Here is a 13,497-nt window from a genome sequence, read left to right on the forward strand (position 1 = left end):
TCTAAAACTGTGATGATAGTTGTCCAGCATTGTTCATAAAAACTACTGAATTGAGCACTGTAGGTGAATTGTATGGTATATGAATTGTATCTCAACAAGTCTGTTACTGTAAAAAAACAAAAACAAAACAAAACAAACAAAAAAACTGGGGACAACTCATTCAGTTCAGCGTCTGACTTTGGCTCAGGTCATGATGTCGTGGTTTGTGGGTTCCAGAGCCACATCGAGCCTGCTTCAGATCCTCTGTCCCCCACTGCCCCCCCCCCATCCAGCTCCTCTCCCACTCACGTATGCTCACGTGCTCTTTCCCTCTCAAAAAAAAAAAACATTAAAAAAGTATGTTAAAAAAAAAAATCAGTGTACATCAGCTCAATCAGGGCTTCCAAACCTGGAGAATGCAAAGCTGTGCACATACTTGGGATTTCCTGGAGGAACATCTGTAGCTTTCCCCCAGATTCTCAAGGAATTAACAACCCAGCAGAGTTGAAGAACCAATTGACAATTTTACTGGGTGGCAAGGAAAGGCCTCATTGCAATGTCAAGTACTCTCCCACATGGACACTGTCCTCCATTCATCACTCTGACAGCACAAGAGAAGGTACTCCTCTAGTGCTGAGAGCACCCACACTGCAGAGACCAGTCTCACTGACATGGGGCATTGCTCTGGGCCAAAGCAGGTGTGGAGAGGAAGAAATGAAGGAAATCAAAGGTCAGCAGATCTGCAGATGTCACACCTTGCTCGAATACTTATGCTGCCAACAGGCATTCGACTGCTCCATCCACCCAGGCGACTTGTGCTTTGGCCGCTGATACCAACTCAGCACATGCTGGTAGGTTTTTTCTAAAGACAGGCTTACAAACAGGGACTGGAGTCTACTAACTTCTGGGACATTCTGGGCAGGATCTTTGGGTCTCTCTAATGTTTGACTTGGATCTAAACGTAATTTTAAAAAGTGCATACACGGTCAAATGTCCTTTATGGAAAATGATCAGTAGTTAATTTGCATTAATAGGTTATTGAGTCTGGGTTCAGTCCGTGGAATGAAGCTTCTCCTGCTGTCTCTGTTTGAAAAGTAACTGGAGATTGCAAGGGAGCTGTTAAATCTTACTATTTGTAACCAGGTATGTATATGAATCAGAATTTTGTTAATAGGGTGTCAAACCCCCAAAATACAGAAATGAATCAGACACCATGGCTCATAAAACAATGTAACTGCTTTCCATAATCCCCTATTTCACATTTTTCTCCTTATGAAAAAAAAAAAACCGATTTTTTTTTAACATAACAAATGTTATAAACTTTTATTTCTAAAACATTTGTATTCATTAAATACTTGTCTGTATGTCAAAAATAATGTGTAAAACCTACAAATGCCAACAAGAGTGCTACTAACCACTGCTGTATTCAAGAGTCAGAACTGCCCACACAACCCTGTCTGTCTTAAGCATTTAAGATTTCGGGCTCTGTAAAGGAACTGGCTGACATGTGAGAAGTTGCTCGAACTCTCTGAGCTTCAGTTTCTTTTTCTATAGGAAGGGAAAGATAACCTTTTGTACAGATGAAATGATGTAACACAAAGTATTTTGCATTCAACATAGCATGCAGTCAGCACTTAATAAATGTAAGCCATTACTAACAATACTGTTGCTGGTTTTGGGGTTAAGCATGACCTTTCATCCCATTTAGAAGCCAGTTAATCCCTCCACCAAAAGGCATTGTTATGCAACAAAACTAAGAGTCAAATTTAATAAAAGTACAAAGAACACTGGTCTGACATCTCAATATATTACTATATTCAGTGAACTGCAAATGTTCCTTTTTCCAGAATTTCTTTATAATTGTTTCTTCAGTTAACTAGGAGATCTCTCAAGTGTGGGAATGTGGAAGAGAGTAGAGGAAACTAGAATTATGGAGCTACTTGAGGGGTGCCCAGGTGGCTCAGTTAAGCATATGACTTCGGCTCAGGTCATAATCTCACATTTTGCTAGTTCAAGCCCTGTTGTCAGGGGCTTCCTGCTGCTCAGAGCCTGGAGGCTGCTTCAGATTCTGTGCCTTCCTCTCTCTCTGCCCCTCCCCTGCTCGCTCGCGCTCTCTCTCTCTCTCTCTCTCTCTCTCTCTCTCTCACACACACACACACACACACTCTCTCTCTCTTTCTCAAAATTAAGTAAAACATTAAAAAATATATATCAAGCTATTTAGCTTATGGTTTTGACTTGTTTACCTCAATAAAGCACTTCTTGTCCAACTACAGAGAACTTACTAATTGATGAGCCATAAAAAAAAAAAAAAAAAAAAAAAAAAAAAAAAAAAAATCAGACACCATTCCAATAGGCAACCAGAACAAATCTTTTACAAGAGCTTCGAGAAAGGCAATGGTGATTTGGAACCCAAGAAGCCCAGCCAGGCCACAGATATCAGCTCTGACTTACTTGGGATAAGTCATTTTAGAACCCTACCTTGGGACAAGGCTATCACCTCCACGGAGAGTGGTGGGGTCCAGCTCAAAAATGGAGGAGATGTCATTGCCCTCAGGCACAGAGACCAGGGAGTACACCATCTTTTCTTGGGCATTTCGCAACCTGCTTCGAGAGGCATCCTGTTCAGGATCCACCTGAGGAGGAAAAGTCATCAAGTCATGGATTCTGTACGCCAGACCCTTCACTCACTACAATCACTGCACAGTCCACAGGAACAGGGAAGAAACAATAGTGAACATCAGCAGTTGGCAGGAAAAGAATGAGAGTTTCAGAGCAGTCATAAAAGATGATAATCGGCCACCCACGCCAAGAATACTGACACTCTACCTTCTTGTGTTGCAATAAAAATGTTTAAACAATGCAGGGTTACAATAACAGATGTCGATGGAAAGAGTGCTATAGGTGACGAAGAAGTCCATATAGCTACATCGGTCTGCAGTAGTTGGAAGAGAAAAGAAGCACTTTGAGAAAACTCATCCTGTGGATTTGGTTATGGGACACTGTGTTAATCTACAGTTCAATTGTCTAGCAATAATATGATACAGCTACTTCCCAGGAGGAAAAGGAAAATCAAGTAAGCCTGAACCCAGGTGTTCGTAAACAGAGATCCCAGTGTGGCCAAGAAAAATATCTGAGAAGTCAGACTAGCCCTGAAAAAAACATTTGAAATTAATCACGGAGTACTGCCAATGACAATTCAGGGGAAAAGAGGCCTCTGTTGCGATGTAAGGGATTTGGCGGAGATTGAAGAAAATCTCTGACAGTCAAGACTAATGAACAATGAGGAAAGCTTTCCTGAGAAACTGTTAAGAACATATTCTAGGCTCCAGAGCCCGTCTGCCTGAGCAGATCTAAGCACCAAGTTCAGACTACCGCGCCTTTTCATATGCTTTGCGAGGTCTCTCCCAGAGCTGAGACTCTATGTGGGATTATTTTTAATTTTTAACAGCCTTGCAAGACAACAATATCCACCTGCAACTACCAGGAAAAACACATTTTCTTTGTCACTAACTTGCTTTGCTTGAGCTGAGGCACTGACTCCTTTCCAAACGGGAAATGGATAAAAGAAAATTAAATCCAACAGGCAAAGGAGAGAGCTTGAGAGAATTTAATTCTAGGGACTAACATCTAAGATGGAGGGCAACAGTGTGCTCTAGGAGTTTATCTGCAGCCCCAACTTTTGTATGGGTAAAGGAAGAAGGGAGTCGGGGGGTGGAGAGGAAGAGAGAGGAGGGATGAAGGGATAGAGAAACAAAGAAAATACAAATGGTTCTTTTAATACTCAAAGGCTCTGTCTCCTCCTTGCTGTACACTCCTCCAATATCTTACAGCGCTACCTTAACAAACCCACAACTTGTTGATCTATCTACACTCAAGTAGGAACCAACTAGAGAGTACCAAACGTCTCAGTTCAAGAAAAAAGAACTCTGAATAGAATTTGTCCTCTCCTAACTACTTTTACCTGCAAAGTCTTCCACATCACTTTCAAAATAAACCCTGACCCGATTCTGGTCTGAGATAAATAGCTCAGCGTCTGAGCTCAGTTCAGCTTCAGACCTGCCGGCAGACTCAAGAAAAATTGAAATTGCATGAAATGCACTGTATCTGGACCTGTGACTGAGCAACAGCGTCTTCATGTTCTTTGTGTTCAGTCAGCGTTTGCCACCTAGTGGGAGGAAAGGCACATGTACAAAAGGCTGTCAGACAAGAGCTAGTGTGCATGGGGCTCATTGGTGCTGATGAATTGAGAAGGACAAGCCCAAGAAGCTAAGTAGGATTCCAGGTGAAGATTCCCACGAGCACTGGGTGGCAAACCCAGGGAAGTAGGTGACCCAGAACAGAATCAAGGTTCTTCCCCCCAACTTTTTACAACTCCAGCTTTTCTGCCCAAGTTTCCTAGCCAACAAGAGGGGGAGGGTTGCAAAAAAACTCCTTCCTGCCTCCTTGCAGGGGCAGGAGCTGTGCTGATGGCCTTGGGTATACAGGATGAGCCCCCCCAACCCCTCCTCCCCATGAAGACTAACCACCCATGCACCATTCCAGAGCAGCCAGGACAATGCAGTCCAGACCTGCACCCAAGCCTGCTGGCACATTCCACCACCATAGCATGTAAAAGCATGAGAAAGATAAAGAGATGACTGAACTCTCAGAGACCTGAACCAGGTGATGAGTTAGGACCACTCTCTGGTTCTTTACTGGTCCAACAAAGATCATAAAATCTCCCCTAACTCCTTCACGCAGCTGCTGTGCAGCCCAGATGAACTTGTGGACATAAAGGCACTAAAAATGTTACTGATCTGATGCAACTTACATAAATGCTGCTTACTGAGAGCTTACTACGGGCCACGTCTTATGCGCACATTACTTCATCCTTACAACAAGCATATCCACCACTCTTACAGGTAAGGAAATGGAGGCCCGAGGAGGAGCAAGGAGCTTGTTTAGTCACACAGCTCATACGTGATGGGTCTCCCATTTAAACCCAGGTCTGCCTCTCTTCCCTGCCCTGCTTTTGATCATTATGTTCCTCCTCTTGCACTACAAATGCCAGACCTCCCCTCGCACATCAGCAGTCCAGGAGAGCAGCCCCATTACTCACAGAGCTCAAGGTTCAATTGCACATCGGCTCTCAGGCACAGAAGCCACAGCTCTCCTTCAAAGTAATCTCAGAGGAGAGACTTGCTCTGTGTGACAACTCCGATGGCAGCACTAATACCCATAGATTCAAGTCACGCAAAGCCAATTTTTTCTCTCAAAGTAAAGAAGGTGCAGGGACGAGAGCTGCCTTATGAAAAATAATACTGCTTCCAGCCCAAGCCTCCCAAGACAAGCCACATGAACACCGTGCACAGATGGTGGGCAAAGATTTTCCTGCACATTGGCAGAAAGTTGGACCAGGTCAGTGCTGTCTACCTTCCAGTTAGTTGCAAGGGCAGCTTTTACAATGAGCTCTACAGATTAAAGGAAGGAGCAGGACGCCCCTGAGCTCCCTCAAGAACTGGGAAAGACCAAGTACAGGAATTAATGATGTGATGCCCTTAGAACTCCTCTTCTTTCCTTCCAAAGCTAACATTGTATTCAAACATAACTACAAGGTTCACCCTTCCCACAGAATTTGTACTTTCCAAAGACAATTGCATTCTGTATTATCTCCACCCCAAACCTCTTTATTAACATATCCACTTGAAAACTTTTCAATTCTTTCAAAACTTTACCCCCCAAAAACAAGTAACCTCAATACCTCCTACCATATCCCACCAGAGATGACCACATGAACACACCATCTCAAACACAGTAGCAAATGTTTGCTTTGTTGTTGTTTTTTTTCACCCTAGACCAGAATGAAGCACTCCACAAGAGAAGTGTTCTATTGATATCCATCATTTTCATGTAACACAACCACTGCCCTCTTTAACCCGTAATTGTAGACAACTCAACCCCCAAGGGCCTCCAAGTCAGCATGAACTGGCAATATGGCCTCCAAAGAGAGATCCTGTTGGCATTAAATTTCAAACCACATTATAAAATCTATTTCTGAATTTGCATAAAGGACAGATGGTTAGACAACTGAGCATCTAAGCAGATGACAGGAGCACCATGCCTCATGTGTTACCTCCATCACCTAAATGATACTATCCACTTCACAAACTCATTCCTTGAAAAAATCTGAGACAGTCATAGTTTGAGGTCAACAGCAATAGAACATTCATTTGTAGAAGACCGACTTCTAAGGAGCCGTCCCTGTCTCTAACCTAGGGGCATTCCCAAAGATACCATCAGCTTCTCCAACTTAAAGGTGGAGATCGCTTGACTAAGCACACAGAAAGAGCATCATCACTGGAAGTCTTGGGCCAATGGAACACAAGGAGTAATGACTGCCTTCAAGGGAAGCATAGAACAAGACCCTTTTTTAAGGTTTCCTAATGGCTCCCCTTCCCCAGCACTCAGTGACAAGTGGCAGTTTCTTAAACAGGGTTCCAGATCACTTGGCCTCACCCTACCAGATGGAGACAAGAAGGCTCTTGCTCATACTTACTGAGGGCTGAAACTCCAGGCATTCTTCCTCAAAGTCAGGGTCTACCTGATGAAAAAGAATCATTAGGAAATTAAAACATCCATTGATTTCTCCAGGACTCGGCCCCACTTGCAGGAGACTTCAAGGCCCGCGAACATCTCTGAACAGCTAAAATCTTGTCCCTTCCCTCTGTTTATAAAACCAGCATGCCACAACCACACACGTCACATAATTACAACACACATGGAACGATCTACCAGTTACCAATAGACGGCTCTCAAGTGTCGACAGAAGAACACAATGAATTCACTAGCAAAGCAACAGTTAAATGCCTGAAGTAAATAAAAGATCAGTATCCAGTCACTGATAGTCCTGCTTCGTTTTAGTTAGAAATAAAAAAAAAAAAAACTAGAAATAGTTTTAGTTCGTGGCCTCCAGCAAGAGTTACACTCGCTTCAGAACATAACAAATAATGCAACCATCAAGGAGCTTTGGCAAACCATGTAATCAACATTTCCTCGCAGCTGGTTAGCTGGATCCAAAATTCCGTATGGCACCATTTTAAATTTCAACTTAAGTGTTGATCTTTGGTTCTTAAATATTTCAAAATCATCAGTTCCTCAAGTATCAGGCATCCCAGGGGATTCAGGACATTTAGATTCAGCCTTCCTCGGGGTCAGGTGCGGAAGCAATACTGATACCCAGGCATCACACTGAGAATCTCTGAGCCATCCCACCGTGAAATGAGACAACAGGAGGTATCTTTTGATGTACATCTAGAATCTGATATGAGTAGGTATCGTACATCTTCCAGCAGATCAGAGTAAAACTCAGCATCTGTCACACAGTATGATGGCTCCTTAACACAAAAATTAAAAAGTAAATTCCTCCTGTCCTTCAGCTTTGAGTTTTGCCTTTCCCCAAAAGCCTTTTACAGACATTTAAGCTAAAGTTAATTTCCTTGATTTTTGGCATTCCTGCAAGTAAAAGATAAGACCCTGCCTATTTCACTAATGCCTGAAAACCACAATACTTTATAAAGTTGTCTAATTCTTTATGTGTCTTAATGCTTCCGGCTTTACAAAGCATGTTTCCCTACAGCTGAGTCTTGGACATTCATGTTAGGAGCAGGGTTGGTAGATAAGATGTGGGGAGAGCAGAATGCAAGAGCAAAAATTTCTATAATCCTAAAATCCAGATTAGCATTCTTTTCTTTAAAAACAAATCTACTCTCTTAACTTTCAAATATAAAGTACAGTATTAGTAACTACCATCATCATGCTGTACAATACATTCTCACGATAGCAGTATTTTCTAACTTACTTTCTCCCCCACATCTTGATCAACATCCCTGTGAAGTACTAAAATGTGTTTATCATCTTTACCTTTTCTTGTCTACAAGCAGGAAAATGAGGCAGGAGGAAACAGAAAAGCAGAAGGAAAAACAAGGTGACTGAGCATTACCCCAAGTGTCTAACTACCCAATGGCCACAGGTAAATGAAGAAAAAGCAATGTATCGGCCTTGAAAGAGAGAGACACGGAGGCAGCTACTTACCTCTGCTGCTAAGTAATGCCCAGTAGCAAGATGCTTGAAACGGAAGAGGCTATTCCAGTACCCGGCTCCACCCCGACATGGGTCATGTTGGACTACCTGCAAGGGGAGGAATGATTAACAGGAGTAGAAGAAATGTCAACCCATGCTAAGATAACACGGACACTTCACACATAGATCACAGTTCAGGAGTCATATCTATTAACCGAAAATCTTCTAAGAAAGCCACTGCAATGATCATATGTAATGTCAGAGCTCAAACATATGGAAATGTTATGCTTCTCCTAAGAAAGTCTCCAAGTTAATACAAAATGCTTAAAGTAAAAAGTTGAAGGGAAGGGGTGCCTGGGTGGCTCAGTCGGTTGAGCGTTCGACTTCGGCTCAGATCATGATCTCATAGCTCGTGAGTTTGAGCCCCGCATCGGGCCCTGTGTTGACAGCTGAGAGCCTGGAGCCTGCTTTGGATTCTGTGTCTCCTTCTCTCTCTGCCCCTAACCCACTCGCATTCTATCTCTGTCTCTCTCAAAAATAAACATAAAAAAAAAATTTTTTTTTTAAAGTTGAAAGGTTTTCAGGTTATTAGGTTTAATGATAATGAAGTAGAAGATTCTACAATTCATCCATAAAAGACATGACAAATGAAAAGAAATTTCAGAGAAACTGTAAAAGCATACTTATGCTGGTATTCATGTGCTGCAATACATAGATAGACCTATGTTCTGAAACTTGGAAGCTCAGAGAGCCAGGGGTCAATTTACCCTAAAAATCCATGTAACTTCAGCGTCTGGTCATGACAGAGTAACTGGCAATGGCAGCTGATTTCATGAACAATTAGTCACTGCACAAAATATATAAACTTGCCATAGACACCTAGAATACTTAGAAAACTGGATAAAACATAGGAAACAACTGTGTTCAGATGATGGACAACAGGTAGTATATAACTGTGATCCCTGAGTAAAGGGAAACAAAGTCATCTCCATGATTTGTCCAGCTTTCTGCTTTAAGGTCCTCTCTGGATGATACCACTGAGAGGGCGAATCCAAGCAGAAGACACTGGTCTGAGTCAAGGAGGCAAATCAGAATTTAGGGAGACTGAAGTGTCTGGAATGTGTGGGGGCAGAACACAAAGCTTCCCACAGAAGCTCCAGACACCTACGCAGGGGCCTCCACCAGTCTTTGGTTGATTACAAAGTTGCAGATGTGTAAGATGAAACCAGAAGGCCAAATGAAAAATAACAAGGAAGCTGTGAGCTCCACATTCTCAGAGCTCATTCTCAGAGCTGGGATGTGTTCTGAGAGACTCCATGGAACACCTGGGGCATTCAGTAAAAATGTCAAAAGGGTGACACCTTAGTATCAGGGCCAATCCAGGCCTTAAAAAAGGACTGTAACATACTCGACTTAACAAAGCTTTAAAATAAGCCTCCGAAGCATCGAACTCATTCACAAGTAACTGTACTGTCTGACAAAACAAAACTCAAAACTCTTTTTTCTTTTTTAAAGGAAAGATTTTTTTTTTAATGTTTGTTTATTTTTGAGAGACAGAGTCTGTCGCAGAGAGAAAGGGAGACACAGAATCTGAAGGAGGCTCCAGGCTCCCAGCTGTCAGCAGCACAGAGCCTGATGTGGGGGGCTCAACTTCATAGACCGTAAGATCACAACCTGAGCCAAAGTCAGATGTCCAACTGACTGAGCCACTCAGGCGCCCCAAAACTCCTTAAAAGAAGGCAACAGAATGCAAACACTCCACATAGAGTGCACTGTCTCTCTCCCTCTCAGTGTTTTTTTTTTTTTTTTTTTTTTTGGCACTAGTATCCAAATCACACATGAAAAGTCATTCAGACTCTTTTCAGTATATAAAACTCTGTGCGGAGTACAATGGTGGCATCAGAGATCAATGACCAAGGTCTGGCTCACAAGGAGTTTATAACCTAGCAAGATTGATAGTGTCTCTATGTAAACCCTAACCCTAAAGAACTACCAACAAGTGCTAGGTGTATAAAGAGAAGGAGGCAAAGCGGAAAATATGGAAGAGGAAGGAAATGACAACTTCACATAGATTCCTTTCATAATAAAAATAGCGCAAATTTTTCTATAAAACAGGCAAGATAAACCTGAGTATTACAACATCCACAATAAAGGGGAGGTTAAGACATTCTTTAAATGGGCAAAATATGAGAACAAAAACTTCAGTGAAAAAGATGCATTGATGAAAAATAAACACATGAAAAAATGCTCAATATCATCTGTCATCAGGGAAATGCAGATTAAAAGTATTAAGACGGGCACGTGGGTGGCTCAGTTAGTTTAGCGTCTCTTAATTTTGGCTCAGGTCATGATCTCACTGTTTGTGAGACTGAGCGCCACATCAGGTTCCGCACTGAGCATGAGCCTGCTTGGGATTCTCTCTCTCTCCTCTGTCTGCTCCTCCCCAACTCTCTAATAAACATGTGAAAAGAAAGCACAACAAAATTTCACCACACACCTATTAAAATGGCTACCATGAAAAAGACTGACGTGCCAAGTGTTGGTGATGATGTGGAAGAACTGGGACTTTCATATTCCGCTGGTAGGAATATAAAACGGTACGAGCACTCTGGAAAGCAGTTTGGTAGTTTCTTTTAAACATATATCCACCATATAATCCAGCTATTCCATTACTAAATATTTAGCCAAGAGAAACGAAAGCTCATGACCATAAAGAGACTTGTACACATTTAAAACGCCCACGGAAGCTTTAGTAGTTGTAAAGCCAAAAGTTGGATCAACTCAAATGTTCATGAACAGATGAATACATTGTGGGATACCTTACAGTGAAACACGACTCACCAACAGAAAGGAATGAACTATTGATACATGTAACAACATGAATCTCAAAATAATTATGCGGAGTGCAAAAACAAGACCAAAAAAGGTTATATACTGTCTGACTCCATTTATTCGAAGTTCAAGAACAGACAACACCCAACCATGGAGATGGAAATCAAATTACTGGTTACTTTTCTAGGAAAAAAGACAAGACAGTTCTGAAAAGGAGGTTCAAGGGAGACTTCTAGGTGCTACTAGTCTTCTAGTTCCTGACTTGGGTGTTGGTTACATGACTGTGTGTGTACGTAAAAATTCATCAAGTTGTGTCTTTTTGACCTGGGCACTTTATGTCTGCTGTATCCCAATAAAAACATACAATAGTTGAAGGAAGGAAAAAGAGAGGAGGCAAGCCAAGACAAAAGCATGTACCCCAACAGCTGCAGTTAAGCAGAGAGGAGGACTTTGGGGGAGGGGCCATGTCCCTGCCGAACAGGTCCTAGTCACCTCTGTCACCAAGCACTCATGCCACTGACTCTTGGGTTCGACCTCATCTCTCTCCATCTCCTCTCAATAAATGACACGCAGTGAGCAGAATCATCTATCTCCTCAAGCGGCATACTGACTACATTACTCCCCTTCTCAAAACTACTCTCCAAGCTCCTCCCCTGCTTATGACTTAAATCCCAGCTCCTCACAGCCTGGGTATGAGCCCTGCAACCTCTGGTCTCTAAAACCAGTTTGTTTCATTCCCTGCCTATCCTTTCCACCCCATCAAAATGGGATGTTAAGCCTGATCTCCAGACCGTCTCACATTCCCAATTCCGCACCACTGTCTGATACGAAGTGACCTTCACTCTGTGGATCTCTGCCTTTGGAAATACACATCGCTCTCTAAGTACCAGCTCAAATGTTACCTTCTTCACCCAACCTGAACTCCTCCCTCCTTCATCTTGATCTCCAGAGCACGGGGAATGTGCCTCTACCCACTTCACCATCCAGTAATCTGGGTATCTTTCTACCCTATCAATGACAGGAGACACCTCTGTATCATGCTGAGTAGGCACTCAATAACATATTGTTGTGACAGACAAATGAGCAAGGGAAATTCGACACAGAAGGAAAAGATGATACGATGCCTAAGAGAAACAAAGGTCCAGTTCCAGTTGCCAGCTTGCTTCCAAAGTAGACATCATTTTCCTCCAGCAGCACATCCAGCTTCCTTCAGATATGGTATGAAACACTTGTTTATCTGTCATCCTGACCCATTTTTGGAAAGAGGTGGGCTTATGTACCCTACAGGCCCACGAGTCCTCCCTCTCCCTCTCTGGCCCCACCTCTTACCTCCACCTCCCACAGAGCCTTCGAACTCGTGGCAGATGTAGCTGACTGCCTGCCGGTAGTTCTCAAGAAGACATGCTGCTTCTTCCTGTGCTCATCACAGGTGAGGAACTTCTCCTGCTCCGCATGGAACAGCCTTACCACGTCACCCTGAAAGTCAACGCATGGAGGAATTAAGGGAAACCAATTCTAAAAGAGAATTTAGCTGCTGCCCCATATAGAGCCGAGTGCTGGCGGCCCAGAAAGTATCCAACTCACCCCCTTCAGTATGTCGTCTTTGTTATCGCTCCATTTCATGAAAAGGACAATTTTCCAGCTAGTATTGCAGTTGACAGAATTTACCTGGAAAACAGATGACAGTTATTATTTTGTTTTTAATGTCCCTCACAACAACTGTGTCTTCCAGCCCAAAAGCCCTAACGTTAAGATCACAGGAACTGCAAATTCAACTGGCCTGTCAGATGGGTTTGGTAATTGATGGTGCCTTTGTGCCAACCACCATGTATGCCCAAAATGACTCCAGGAACCTCGCTCCCTGACCTTCTTCTCCAAGTCTCTTGTTCTGTAGCCGAAAAGTAAAAGCTCAATAAAAACAAGTACTAATAAAAGCTACAAAGGTAAGAAGCGTCCAGGGAATACATTCTGAAATGTGAATGATCATTGCCAAAAGCAGCAGCCACTGCCGGAACACTAATTACGTGCCAGGCATAGGGCTACCATCATGCCCATTTCAGAGATGGGAAAACTAACGCACAGGGAGATAAGAGAGATGCACACTAACCTACAGACATGGAGCTAGGGAATGGCAGATAGGGGATTTCAATCCACATCTACTGGACTCCAGAGCTGATGTTTCCAACCATTAGACAACTGCTTCTGTCACAATCAAGTCACTGTCCTTTTGTCTTATAATTACCAATTTGAGACCAAGGAGAGGTCCTGCCAAAAGCAACCTAACACTCGTGCAAGGTTGCTGATGGCCTGTAGCAAACCCACCTTAGTCATCAGCCAAAGGCAGGCTCTTAAGGGAGACCAATTGGAAAAAGGTGCCCCTCTGGCCAGAAAAATTTTGTACCAGGGCACTTTTCTGGCTGAACAAATTAGACAACAATCCCCCAGTGATATGAGGCTTAGTACACTGAGCCTCAGGGTAGCTACCAGCCCTCACCCACCACCCACTGCCTAGGCTTGCACAACCCCATGTGACAACACTGATTCTGGGCTTTGATTGCTCACCTGAAGAAGAGGTATGCTGCCCCAAGTCAGTCATGAGGTCACTTTCAGCACGCACATGTTTTG

The 13,497-nt window shown here is 43.0% G+C and overlaps 1 protein-coding gene across 7 annotated transcripts in view; it reads right to left on the reverse strand.

The window, feature by feature from the left end:
* Positions 1-13,497, reverse strand: part of ITPR1 (inositol 1,4,5-trisphosphate receptor type 1) — a 330,414-nt gene that overhangs the window by 180,909 nt on the left and 136,008 nt on the right. For 4 of the 7 annotated variants that reach the window (XM_058726153.1, XM_058726157.1, XM_058726154.1 and 1 more), the window contains exons 9-13: positions 12,457-12,540; positions 12,202-12,348; positions 8,053-8,148; positions 6,518-6,562; positions 2,461-2,615 (exon numbers count right to left, since the gene is read on the reverse strand). In XM_058726153.1, the coding sequence (XP_058582136.1) occupies positions 2,461-2,615; positions 6,518-6,562; positions 8,053-8,148; positions 12,202-12,348; positions 12,457-12,540 (527 nt within the window). The remainder of the gene's footprint in view (positions 1-2,460; positions 2,616-6,517; positions 6,563-8,052; positions 8,149-12,201; positions 12,349-12,456; positions 12,541-13,497) is intronic. The other 3 variants (XM_058726155.1, XM_058726158.1, XM_058726156.1) reach the window with 1 other exon arrangement.

This window comes from Neofelis nebulosa, chromosome 4, assembly GCF_028018385.1.
Source record: "Neofelis nebulosa isolate mNeoNeb1 chromosome 4, mNeoNeb1.pri, whole genome shotgun sequence".
Lineage (NCBI taxonomy): Eukaryota > Metazoa > Chordata > Mammalia > Carnivora > Felidae > Neofelis > Neofelis nebulosa.